Source organism: Ctenocephalides felis, unplaced genomic scaffold, assembly GCF_003426905.1.
Source record: "Ctenocephalides felis isolate EL2017-DRISC unplaced genomic scaffold, ASM342690v1 CF-g0.4_SCAFFOLD_03571, whole genome shotgun sequence".
NCBI classification, from domain to species: Eukaryota; Metazoa; Arthropoda; class Insecta; order Siphonaptera; family Pulicidae; genus Ctenocephalides; species Ctenocephalides felis.
Window position 1 is genome coordinate 14,425,024 of NW_020539725.1, and position 12,531 is coordinate 14,437,554.

General features: G+C 28.3%; 5 protein-coding genes across 5 annotated transcripts in view; 1 reads left to right on the forward strand and 4 right to left on the reverse strand.

Annotated features, from left to right (window-relative positions):
* LOC113384664 (myosin light chain kinase, smooth muscle-like) overlaps positions 1–12,531 on the reverse strand; it is a 61,370-nt gene that overhangs the window by 31,808 nt on the left and 17,031 nt on the right. The window lies entirely within an intron of this gene.
* The window catches only part of LOC113384662 (patj homolog), a gene marked incomplete in the record, with an annotated part of 40,745 nt that overhangs the window by 4,266 nt on the left and 23,948 nt on the right, over positions 1–12,531 (reverse strand).
* LOC113384663 (patj homolog) lies at positions 940–7,744 on the reverse strand. The gene is made up of 3 exons (XM_026622413.1): positions 7,619–7,744; positions 5,616–7,367; positions 940–1,000 (listed from the first exon to the last, which is right to left on the reverse strand). The coding sequence occupies exons 2-3, from the start codon at positions 7,329–7,331 to the stop codon at positions 971–973; spliced, it is 1,746 nt and encodes a 581-aa protein (XP_026478198.1). The 5' UTR covers positions 7,332–7,367; positions 7,619–7,744; the 3' UTR covers positions 940–970.
* On the forward strand, positions 8,263–9,654 carry LOC113384665 (39S ribosomal protein L11, mitochondrial-like). Its single transcript, XM_026622416.1, is given in 5 exon segments — positions 8,263–8,331; positions 8,414–8,602; positions 8,944–9,130; positions 9,307–9,420; positions 9,423–9,654. Coding segments are annotated over 4 exon segments (585 nt in total). The 5' UTR covers positions 8,263–8,331; positions 8,414–8,467; the 3' UTR covers positions 9,572–9,654.
* LOC113385666 (ribosomal RNA processing protein 36 homolog) lies at positions 9,683–10,754 on the reverse strand. The gene is made up of 4 exons (XM_026623512.1): positions 10,601–10,754; positions 10,356–10,537; positions 10,019–10,308; positions 9,683–9,795 (listed from the first exon to the last, which is right to left on the reverse strand). The coding sequence occupies exons 1-4, from the start codon at positions 10,679–10,681 to the stop codon at positions 9,683–9,685; spliced, it is 666 nt and encodes a 221-aa protein (XP_026479297.1). The 5' UTR covers positions 10,682–10,754.

A 12,531-nucleotide genomic window follows, 5' to 3' on the forward strand; every position in this document is an offset into this window, starting at 1 on the left:
ATATTGACACCCTAAAGTTGTCTCAAAACCTACATTAGAGTAGGGCGTCAATACCATGCATGTGTAGGTTTTGAGATAACTTAAGGGTGTCAATATACAAGTATTTACAGGCTTACAGCTGGATATCTCGAATTCCGAGGTGAACTTACTATAATGACTGGACTAAATTGCCTAGCAAATCATTAACAAAAGGTATTTTACATTTGGATACGTCATCAAACCTAAAAGCTGAAAACTGCACTTAATTTCCAATCTAATACTTTGCATATTATTTAGAAATTTTCAATTCTCTGATAAACTTAGTAAACTGATCTTAGAAACCCCAGGTTAAATAAAATACATAGTTTTTTTACAATGTCACTGCATAAAATTCGTTGTTATCATAAATTTAATTGTTAAAAATTCCTTTCTTGGTATTAAAAAAAAGTTATTAAAAAAAATTCAGTACCATACATCAGGTAAAAATCCAACGAAAACCCAATATAAGTAGACCAGTTTTCGTGATATCCACAGTAGCACTAGAAATCTTTGCCGAGATAATTTTCAAGAAGTTCAATTTATTTAACACTAAAATTTAAAAAAAATGGTAAAAATGAATACTCATATTAATAAATATTATATCTATAAAAATTTACGATTCAATGTTTTTGAACCCAAAACGGCCGTTTCAACTCACTTCCACTCTCATCTCTAATATAGTTAAATTGCCTTTCTTAAAACCCATTCAATGAATGTAACGCTTTCTCAAAATTTGCAAATCCAAACATCACACATGCTTATTTTCTGTTATTATAAAATGATCAGATCAAAATCTTGCAAAATTAATAAAAAAAAATCCTTTTTATTTTCTGTGATTTTTAATGGCATACCTGTTGGAAGTGAATTGTGATGGCCACTTCGTCCAAAAATGTGAATTTATTTTGGTGAACGCGTACACTTGTACATTCTCCTTACTTGTCCTGGGGGCTCCTTAAAATAGTTCTGCCATGTTTTCATATATCTAAAGTATTATACAAAAATAAAACAATTCATATAAGGAAAACCCAGGTATATTCATTATAAAAATTTCATACATGCTTATTATTCATTGTGAAGGCTATGCAATTTATTGAAGGCGATATAATATAAATATTATATTTGTTACATTTAACATATTAGGAAATTTCTGAAACAGGCTGAGTTCAGAAACAATTTAATTGTATATATTTGTATAAATTAAAGTCGCCACAAATATACATGTTATTTAATCACAAAACATGAATATTATATGAAATCATTGTCCTAAAACTGTGATCGCTATTATTGACCATACTAATTAATTGTTAATTTCTAAAATTTCTAATGTGCGTGGAATTTTTTAAAAGGATATGTAAAAGCCCACTAAATCTGTGTACTACGATATAGTGAAATGATATCATGTGTATGTTTAGAATATATAATTATATATTAAAAGTATTATTCGATACAATTCTTATTTTCCCCCCAAAGACGTTTGTTTTATTGATTTCTACTAAATCATGGAGTAATAAATATATGAAACCTGTTCTAATATACTTTTAAAACTTCATGCAATTTTTAATGAAAGGATTTTAACAATTATTGTAATGTTGACAATGATGCTATTTATTTAAACTATTTATTTAAACTATTTAATACGCATACTAAATTATATAATATATTATTTTAGATCTAATTTGGAATTGGTATAAAATTTATTAATGTGAAACCTAATACTAAAGAGCAAATTATGAAGAATCAAAGATATAGCGGGATAATAAATCTTTACAAATTGTATGAAATAAAACTAAGATTTATTTATCAAATCTAATTAAAAAACCGTTGAAATTGTAAAAGTTATGAAAAACTATAGGCGTTAATATATAAAATAAGAGATTATTTTTAAATATCACAGAAATATTCATTTCAAATAAATATATAATTTGTACTTCACTAAAAGAACAAAAACTGAATTTATTCTTCAATTCAAAAATGAATTTTCGTTTATAATAAACAGTTTGGTCCCTACCGACTTCTATGTTGCTAATGGTCCGTTTATATTTAATTAAATACGATATGACTAGATTGTATGAAGCACAATTCTATAATTATACTATACAAGATTTACTAAAGTAAGCTCTAATTTCTAAGAAATTCTACAAAATTAATTATATGGAAACGTATGGATATGTCTTTATTTACATGACTATAGATTTAATAGAATTAACCAAATTATTACTATGAGTATCCGAATCAAAGAAATAAATACCTAAGAAATTAATAAAATCGCATAAAATGAGTTTTCCATATTAATAGATATTGTGCAACTTATTTATTATTTTGTTAAAAAATATTAAAAAGTAAGATTATGTAATATAAATCGTTTTGTCATTAAAGTGTTCACTTCATTCATTCAAAAATAATATAATTTGAGTCTAATGATCACAAATCCGAATAAACGAGTTTTGTTCCTGATGAACTATTAGTCACAAAAATTCAATATACTTTTAGCTAATGACTTAATCGAAAAGTAAACCACAATCGAAAAAATGTTATTATTAACAATATTATTACACTTAATAATATGGCTAATGAAAACGCTAATAAAGTCAAATGGATTCGAAAATATCTAAGTAAAAGATTTAAGAAACTATCAATTTTTCTTACTAATTAGATTTTTCGTGCAGCCAATAGAGCGGTTCGGGTCAGAATTTTTTACTCATCCCGATATTCATGAAATTTTGGAATCAGACTCGACTTACCCTTTTTCTCCCAGTAAGCAACAAACGTTTAATTAAGTTAAAATAACGTGACAAAAGAAACGTCGTTACGTATTTTATGGCTATTAATGTTACGTATAGTTGTAACATTTAAACGTAAATGCATCGTTTTGGCAATTACATAACAATTACGTTACATGGTTTCGTACATTTAACATACAAAATGGCGGATATGAAACAGCTGTTGGGTAGAAATGTCAAATGTCAAAGTACTAGGTAGTACTAAATTGTTTTCACTCTCAAATTGAAGGTGAGATGAGCCTAAATCCAAAATTTTACGCAAATCGAATAGTAGTAAAAGATTTCGAAGGTTAAATCATTTTTTCCTCTCCTATGACTGCACTATTGATGTTTTTACAAATTGCCAATTAATTGAAATGTACACTTTCCATATCAATTCCACAATTTTGCAAAGCTAATATTTCAGTACACTATTCCAACTATTTACTTATTTGTGACTTTCTTATAATAACCTACAGTAGAAGATCGTATTTCGAACTTAGATCATTAGATTTTTTACTTCGCTTATTAAATGCAACCCCCAATCCTCATATTCTCTTAAAAACTCTTTATTCGCAGATCTAACAAGTACTCACATAACAAATGCATTCCAATTGGAATCCCACCTAAAATTACTTACAAATTCTGTCTAATGAAATAGGCAGTGGTCGGGGAACCGAGGTAAATTACCCAAAATAGGATAAAAATGAAAGTTTTTTGGTCAAAAAGTATATATGTATATATGTTTAATTATATGATATTTACTGTATTTGCTACGTATTTGTCCGTATGAGGGTAATATCAACTTGGACAAAAATATTTTGAAGTAATGATTAAAAAAAGTTTCCCCGGTGTACACCCATAAAGCATAACAGATCTTTTTGTCTAAAGTATGGTAAATATTCCATATTCCGGTATATTAAGGAACGTTTGGCTTTAAAGATGGTTTTTTAAAAGAAGGAAAGTGAAAAAAATTAAACTGTTCATGTACTGTAGAAAATGTTATACCTTATGTTGTTGAATCATGTCGCTGAAAATGGGTTCGAAACAAATAGAATCAAGTTAGATTCTGCAAACCACTTGAACCAAAGAAGAATAGCAAATGAGCGATTAGCTCATGGACATCGAACGTCGTCTGATTTTTAAGAGACAAATGACTAAAGGCGCAGTCTAAACACTGATAATCTAAAGAAAATTACAAAGTTCTTCTAACCATTTCCTAAGCTTTAATAAAACTTTTTGTTAAAGGTTGCTTTCTATTTTGTCACACAGGAACCCACATTAATTATCATTTCATATTCAAGTTTTTGTATTCCCTGCATATTTGTGGAAGTATTATCCCTGCAAATAAAGAGCTCTTACTGCCTCATTATTGAATTCTACAAGTTTGTTCCCAATTATTCTATTCTAAAATTGTTATATGCATAAAAAAAAGTGATATATGGAAAGCCTTCGCAGTTAGAATAGATCTCGTCATCTAGTCATCTATTTTCTATCTGTAAACTAAATATGTAATCGACTTATATTTAGAAATATTACACATGAGTTAAATTTCTAATCAATTTTTGACGAACTTTGATCTAATTTGTTTTAATCTGATGTTATGTAGAATACTCTTATGTAGAATATTATAGGCAAACTACATTTTAAAATAAGTTGCATATAAAGCAGTTGCTAAGTTAATCATGTTTTATATATAGTTTCAATCTAAAGCTATGTAACGTTTCTGCAAGCTTGTACTAAAATATTTATATATCTAACAAATCTAAAGTGATATAATTCTAATAATCACTTGAAAAAATCTTAATCAGAGAAATTTGTAGTAAAAATCTTTTTTGGGATTTCTAGCAGCAGTAAAATATTAATATAATTCAAAATTATAAATTTATATTAGGTGCACCATAATTTAATCATCTCCCATAATATTTATTATCAAATTATGGTAATAGCATATATGCATATATGATATATGATATGATGTGTACAAATGTACCGAACCAATAACGCTTGATACATCTATTCAAAGACAATAATGTCTAGAATAGTTATCATTCATAATGTTTTGTCAAAAAGAAAAAATATTTTATAGTACCAATAAAAAAAAATTGCAATTATAAATACCCAAACATAATTTTAAAACTTAATCGTTCAAATATATTTTGTCTAATTCGATATTCCAATAAATAGTACTTAAAATTTACATTTTTGGAAAAACTAGTAGTCTAAACTGCATTAAAATATCATTAAGTTACTAATTATAAAATTACGAAGTCTTTGATGATATTAAATTGAATTTTTATATGAAGAGAAGACAATCATTATTCCCAAATATTTAAATATTTGACGATTTCTTATATTAGACTTATAGATTTTAAAATGTATTCCAATTTAAGTAGTTTGCTATAAGTGGTGTTTAGAATTTTAGAATAATTAGCCTTTGGGTATATGGAAATTATTGACTAGTATTGTTATTATGACTAGATATAAAACTAAATTCTATATTTTTGTGATTTACTTCCCTTACTAATTCTCTATCATTTTTAGATGCTTGAAATTATGCTTACTATTCAATTATATTCACTATTTGAAGCAAAAGATAAATGTAAGCAAGCCAAACTTATATCAGATAGACTGTTCCCTCCCATCAAAACATTATATTATCATCAATAAATTTAGCGCATCAAAGCGGGAAGTTTTTATAATTCGGATTACTACGCTCCAACAAATTAAAAATTATTGTATAATTTTATTACTTCAGCTATCTTGTGCAATAGCACCCAACGGCTTACTGATTTCTAGTTTGACCAAACCAATTTGTAAACTTTTCAACAAACTTACCACTTCATTTAAATTCTTTCCTTTAAGCTGAACATCATCGACAGATATCAATTTATCACCTGGAAAAATTAATTTTGATAGATCTGCAGAGCCACCTGGTATTAAACCTCTAATTACTATAACAGAATCACTTGCATCTAAAGGATCTTGATAATCTAAAATGCTAAAACCTAAACCATCTTCAGTTTTCAGAAGATCGATAAACTGAGAATCACTATTCCACATTGCAAATTCGTTTCTATGTTCTTTAAAGTTTTTACGTTTTTCACTAATAGACTTTTCTTTCTGAACAGGTTGAAATATATTTTGTAAATTTCCAGTCAAAATACTTCGTGTAGCAAACGCTTCTTGATTTTGCGAAGTGTTGATAATATTTGGTGAAGTACCTCTTGCACAGACCAGATGCACTTTCTCAGGTAACTTTCTCAACAGTTGAACGACTTCAGTATGATTCAAATTTTGTAAATTTTGATCATTCACTTGAAGCAGTTCATCGCCTGGTTTAAGTAAACCACTTTGACCTACTGGACCATCTGGGAGAATAGACCTTATGTAATGGTGTGGTCTCAATTCCAAACCGTTTTCAACATCCACAGTTCCTTCCAAACTTATACCCAATTCAGATAATTTGTGAACTTTATCAACCACTATTGTATTTTCATTACCAATTTTTTGCACCCATTCTTGTTTAATTACATCGAGAGTATCTTTCCCACATTCATTATTTTCACCTTCTACAATCACAGAATCAATAGAAGACTCAGATGTTGCATCTGAATCACAATAATCTTGTTGGTTAATTATTATAGGGACAGACACATGTTCAGACCCACAATTTGATTGATAAAGCTCGTCACATGATGTAAAAGCATTTTGCAGAAATTCATAACAAGGACCTCGCAAAAATCGTTCAAACTTCAAACTCACAGTTTCACCAGTATTGCGAAGTATATTTACTGCATCTTTATTTGTTAAACCTATAATTGACTGATTGTCAACTTCTATTATTCTATCATTGATTTCTATTTTTTGACTTGCTTTAGCAGCACTCCCATCGATGATACTCCTTACAAAAATTCCGGATAAACCTTCTTCAACACATACATAGCCTGCAACTGTGATACCCAAACCAAAGGAATTTTTTATTAATGAAACAGTAAATGATTCTGTTTCTGGGAGAGTATAAGAAATGGGAGACTCATCAACTACAGTATTTTCTATTACAGCTATTGGAAGAATGGTTTCAGGAATTATTTCTGTACTTGTTGTAAACACCTCATTTGACAATAGATTACTCAAAGTTTGCCCAAGGAATTGAGTTTCACTTAACTGCTTGTCAAGCTCTTCAGTATTGGATAAAATCTTAGTAGGCACAATGGGTGCATGAGGTTCTAGCTCAGTAGTTGTAGCTTCTGCCGGACGTGCTACTAATAATTTTATTTGAGGTCCTGCTTGTCTTAAAACTGTAGCAACTTGTTCTGAACTAAACCCACGCAAGTTTACATCACCAATTTGTAAAACATGGTCTCCTGGCTGAAGTCTGCCATCTCGTTCAACTGCACTTCCTGGAATTACTGTTTTTATAACAACGCCTGTACTTTTTCCACCGACTAACATAAAACCCCATCCATTTCCATCATTGTTTATCGTTATGACTTCAATTTGAGACCATTCAGTACTTAAAACCATCTTTGGTTTGTTAGGTATAAATGACATGCATAATAATAAACTGCTTTCTTCATGTCAGTAAATCTGAAAATAAACCAGATCAAGTTATCTACATCTACAAATAGGTATTCAGAAGCAAGTATGAAAGAATTCAGCTTTAAGATAACACTTTCATAGCATAATATTCAAGCCATGAAGAATATTTGTCAAATATGTACACAATAAAGTTATAGCTTGATGAAATTCAATACACTTTTGTTAAATTAGATAAGCAACATTAATTAAAATTAAAAACTTTAAATTATCATTTTGAATTAAACAATATTAAAATTTACCTCCACTTAACAAATCGAGAACAAGTGCTTCCGAGACTAAAGAAAAAAAGTTGCAGTATCTCGTAATAATAAAATACACTTACATTCAAGAATTGTTTTCAAAGTGAGATTAATGATTTATTTTTTTAAAACTTAAAATTGCTGAAGCAAGGAATCAATTTTGAGTTATTGGCAAGCACATGACGGATTTTGACACTTCGCCGGTAGATGGAACTAGCAAAAGAAATATCAATATTAAAATTAATTTTAAAGAAAAATGAGTATGAAAATGGATTCAATTTCTTTGAAATTTCAATGAGAATAACAAATTGAATTTAATTTTTTCACCAATGTATCACAGAGAAATTAATTTTAATAATAGTGGATTTTTTTTAAAGCTACACTAAATTTCAAGATTTAAAAACGTCACATACACACACACACATACTTTTTCCAAATTTGGTCTCATTCGATTCAGAATGGCTTGAAACGTCGAGAAAACATAAATTTAGCGAATCGGAATTTTCGATGAAAACAAACTTCTCCTTCGGGAAGTTAATTAATGAAGTTCACCCACAGATACCGCTACTAGATTAGCCTGCCAAAAACTCAAAGATTTATAATACATTTTATTACTAAAAAACATAGCTATGAACATATTTAAATAATAATACTATTATTTTTATAATAATACATTGCAGTTACAATTTTTTTTATTCAATTATATTTTCACGGTAACTATATTTTCAAGCACGGTAATTAGTCAATTATTGTGATGAATTAGGTTATGTAAAAATTATGATGATTTTATTTAAGGTTTTTTTAATGATAACATATAACAACTAGACTCTAACCGATAAAACTAGCAATATGTCGAAAGTCGGTGCGAAAATAAATACACTAAAAAAGACTATTGAAAAAGTTCAACATACCTCAAAATTACGTACAGACATTCCAGCAGGGATGGCCGCCGCAGGGCCTCCTTTAGGCCCCATGCTTGGACAGGTGAATCAATCTATTTAGTTATTAGTAAGATATTATATTCTCTTTCTCTACTGGTGTATTTACTACTCACATGTGCAATCTATAAATAATAAAGTACAGTTGAGGAGATAATTATTTAACGCAGCAATGATTACTTGAAGCTATTTTAATAATCACTGATAGATTTGGTAAAAAAATCATAGATAAAGACGAAAAAAATATATACTACATCAATAGAAGTTTGATCAATACATCATTAGCATAATCTTGTACTTAATTTTCGTTATTTTTAACTAAAAGAAACATTATTTTTGTTGCAGTATGTTTTTTGAATTAATTCTCTTTAATACCCATTGTTTTAGCGCGGTATCAACATAGCTACGTTTTGTAAAGATTTTAATGAAAGAACAAAAGATATGAAAGAAGGAATCCCTTTACCTTGTGTTGCTGTTAAATCTGATAGAAGCTACGATTTAGTTATTCATAAACCACCAGCTGTATTTTTTCTGAAACAAGCTGCTGGTCTTCAAAGAGCCGCAATGTATCCAGGTAGTTGTTAATACAATTGAAAATTACAAAAATTAAATATTTTAAATTTAAGTTATAATCAAAACTGGTCATAGTATTCGTTTTGTTTGTTTGTTTTAGGGCATTAGACCATTTAAATTATTCTTGAGATAACAGCTAATGTAAATTATGTAAAATAATTGTGTTATCAATTTTAGGAAAGGAAGTCGCTGGAAAAGTTACTCTGAAACATATTTATGAAATAGCAGTTATTAAAAGTACGGATCCGCCTTTAGCTCTAAAATCACTTCAAGAAATATGCACCATGTTAGTTGAATAGCCAGATCCTGTGGAATAGAAGTAGTTCGAGATTTAAAAGTTGAAGAATATGAACAATTTATGAATGAAAGAAAAGTTATTGTAGATAACCAAAAGAAAGAACTGCAAGAAAAACGTGAAGCAAAAATGCTGAGAACTGGCTAATCATAAACAGAATAAGAAATAAGTAGTTATATTATATGTACAAAAATGTAAACAAATTTAACATTGTTTAGATAAATATTTATAAAACCAATTCAATAATGTTTTCCTGCTTTACGGTCCTTCTGTGCTTTCTTCTTTTTCTCGTTTCATGATGTTCTTAGTCAGTCCACCTGACTGCTTCAGCTTTTCATATTTATCAACAAGGTCCAATATCCTCTTTTCAGCTATAATATAGAAAAATGATTATTTAATAATGTGCCAAAAAGTTTCTTACTTTGTACTAAATAATCTAGATTGATCTAGATCTATAGACTGGAAATCTAAATTGACTTATATGAACTTAATTATAATATTCATTTTAATTAATACTAATAGTAAAATACAAATACATCATTAAAATTATTTTCTAAAAATAAATGGAATAAGACAATAAAACATTAGACTTACATTTTTTCCTATAAACAGGAGTTTTTCCTTCTTTGATTGTTCCAATCGTTCCATTTTCTCCATTAATTCCTTTTCTTTCTTCTCTTCCAATTTTCTTTTTTTCACGGATTTGATTTTCCATTCTCGTAATCAAAAATTTCATCTTTTCAGCTTCATCAGGGTCATGAGTATTCTTATAATCCTTTTTTAGCTGATCTAATTCTTTCTGTCGAATTTCCTCAATAAAGCTGTAACTGTTTTTGAATGCTTTCTCATTGAATTCTCCGGCTCGTTCATCAAATCTAGGATCTCTGTGTTCAATTTTTTTAACATTTGGCAAATCTCGTAACAAAGGAACTTGTTTCTTTGCTGACATTTCACGTGGTCGATTTTATTTTCTCTTTTGAAGTCTGTCTTAGTTTTTTTAATTTTCTTTGTTGTACCAAAAACTGCTTTGTTGTATAATTTAGAGCCCATTTCTTCCTTGAGCTTCTGTAATTCTAAGAAACTCATGTTGGATAATTCCGCTCGAATCTTTTGCTAAAATGAAAAAAAAGGATTGAATATGAAATTGCAAAAAATATATAGGCAAGGTTGTCTCACCCTTTCCTCATCATGTATATCTTCCAAATCGTCAGTAACCAACTTATTCTTTAATGTACTTGAGATACTACTGTTCAGCATTTTAAATATTTTATTTACTCAGAATTACATGCGAGATTGAGGTTAGAGGAAAGCACTAAAATAAATAATTGACGTTTCTCAACAACACTGATAAGAAGTAGTGTGAAGTTATTGCTTTAGCTGTCAAATATTTACAGCATCACCAACAGCGATTCGTTTGGATTGTTTTCATCGTTGTTGCAGTCAGCCCCCTAAACAATTTTAAACAATTATTTTTGTTTATATAATCTTAGACAATATTAGAATATAATATATTTATATCCATGAGTCAGTCTTTAGATAAATTTCTAATATTTTTATCATATGCGGATACCAACATTTCGGCTAACTCCGAAGGAAGTTTTGTTTCTCTTCATATTTATATCTGTTTGGTGTTATAAATCTAGATGTTACAACTTTCTTTTAAGTCTTTAAGTCTTTTTTCAATTACAACTAATAATCTATTTATTGTGCATGTAAAGTTTTTGTGATATATGTATGCAGTCTGTAGGTAGGAATTAATTATTATTTGATACGTGCTTATTTTTCTATGGATATTGAGTGTCTGCTGTACATATGCATAATTTGCACAATGGCATATTTGTACATTATTATAATTATTTATTTGTAGTTTTCAAAGTAACAGCATACTGCAGCAGATAATATACTGAAAGTAAACTTTATTGTTATAATACTCATTTACTTTATATTTTTGTCCATTACATTCTTTTAAATTTATTAAAGCTCACAGTTTAACTAATTTATTAAACAAATTATACACTAATATTATTCAATATCAATAAAATAAATACTAAACATGAATTTTACACAACTTCAAATGATCCATACAGTAAAATATTCACATGGAGTTAATCTATGTTTGAACTAACATTTTTGCCTGGCTATTTTAAAATATATTTGCAATTATGTATGATAATATATGAAACATATAATGCTGCTACAGCATAACAAACAAAACCTATGTATCACCTTTATTAACACTAATATAATCATTGGTGTAACGAATTATCGTAACAAGTTACCGAAAGTTTCTCTGCACCGTCTGGTTAAAAGTTTTGAGGTTTGTTGCATATATAAATATATACATACATATACAAATGTCTTATTTTATATGTATATTAATGATAAAATTACTTAAATATGTTGCTATTATATAAGATGAATAATATAATGATTTTATCATCTAATAATCAACCTTTCTTTGAGGCGATATAAATACTATAATAGAATTTTAAATTTCCAGATCTTGCAGTCACAAATGTTTATAGTTGGAGTTATTCTTTAAGCTCTTTTGAATTATTTTAAATATTTACAATAATTTATCAAAATTTTCACTCGTTATTAAAAAATATTCTTCCGAAATACAAGTAATTTTTCTTTGGTGTCGCTAAACGCGCTTTTGAATTTGAACAAGTTTGGTTTCAACCAAAATTTTTTATATACATTGATCGATCATGATCATGATAAACTAGATTGTTGACCATGCAATTGTGTATATACTCCTCCTAACGCCAAAAGTTCTTCATGTGTACCGGTTTCCACAACTTTTCCTTTGTCCAGGACGCAAATAACATCAGCAGTACGAATGGTATCAAGTCTGTGAGCTATTACAATGCAAGTTCTACCACATCGTGCTTCGTCTAGTGCTGCTTGAATGATCTGGCATAAAAATAAAAAAAAAAAATCATATATACACAAATCATTTAAATCGAAATTCGATTTATCTATGAGTATTTTACAAATAAAAGCTTAGCATTGAACAGACTGCATACATTTTATAAATATTTTCATTTTATTCCTTAAAGTTTCCTTATCGCTTAGGTATGGTTATAGACTAAAGAATAAATTCA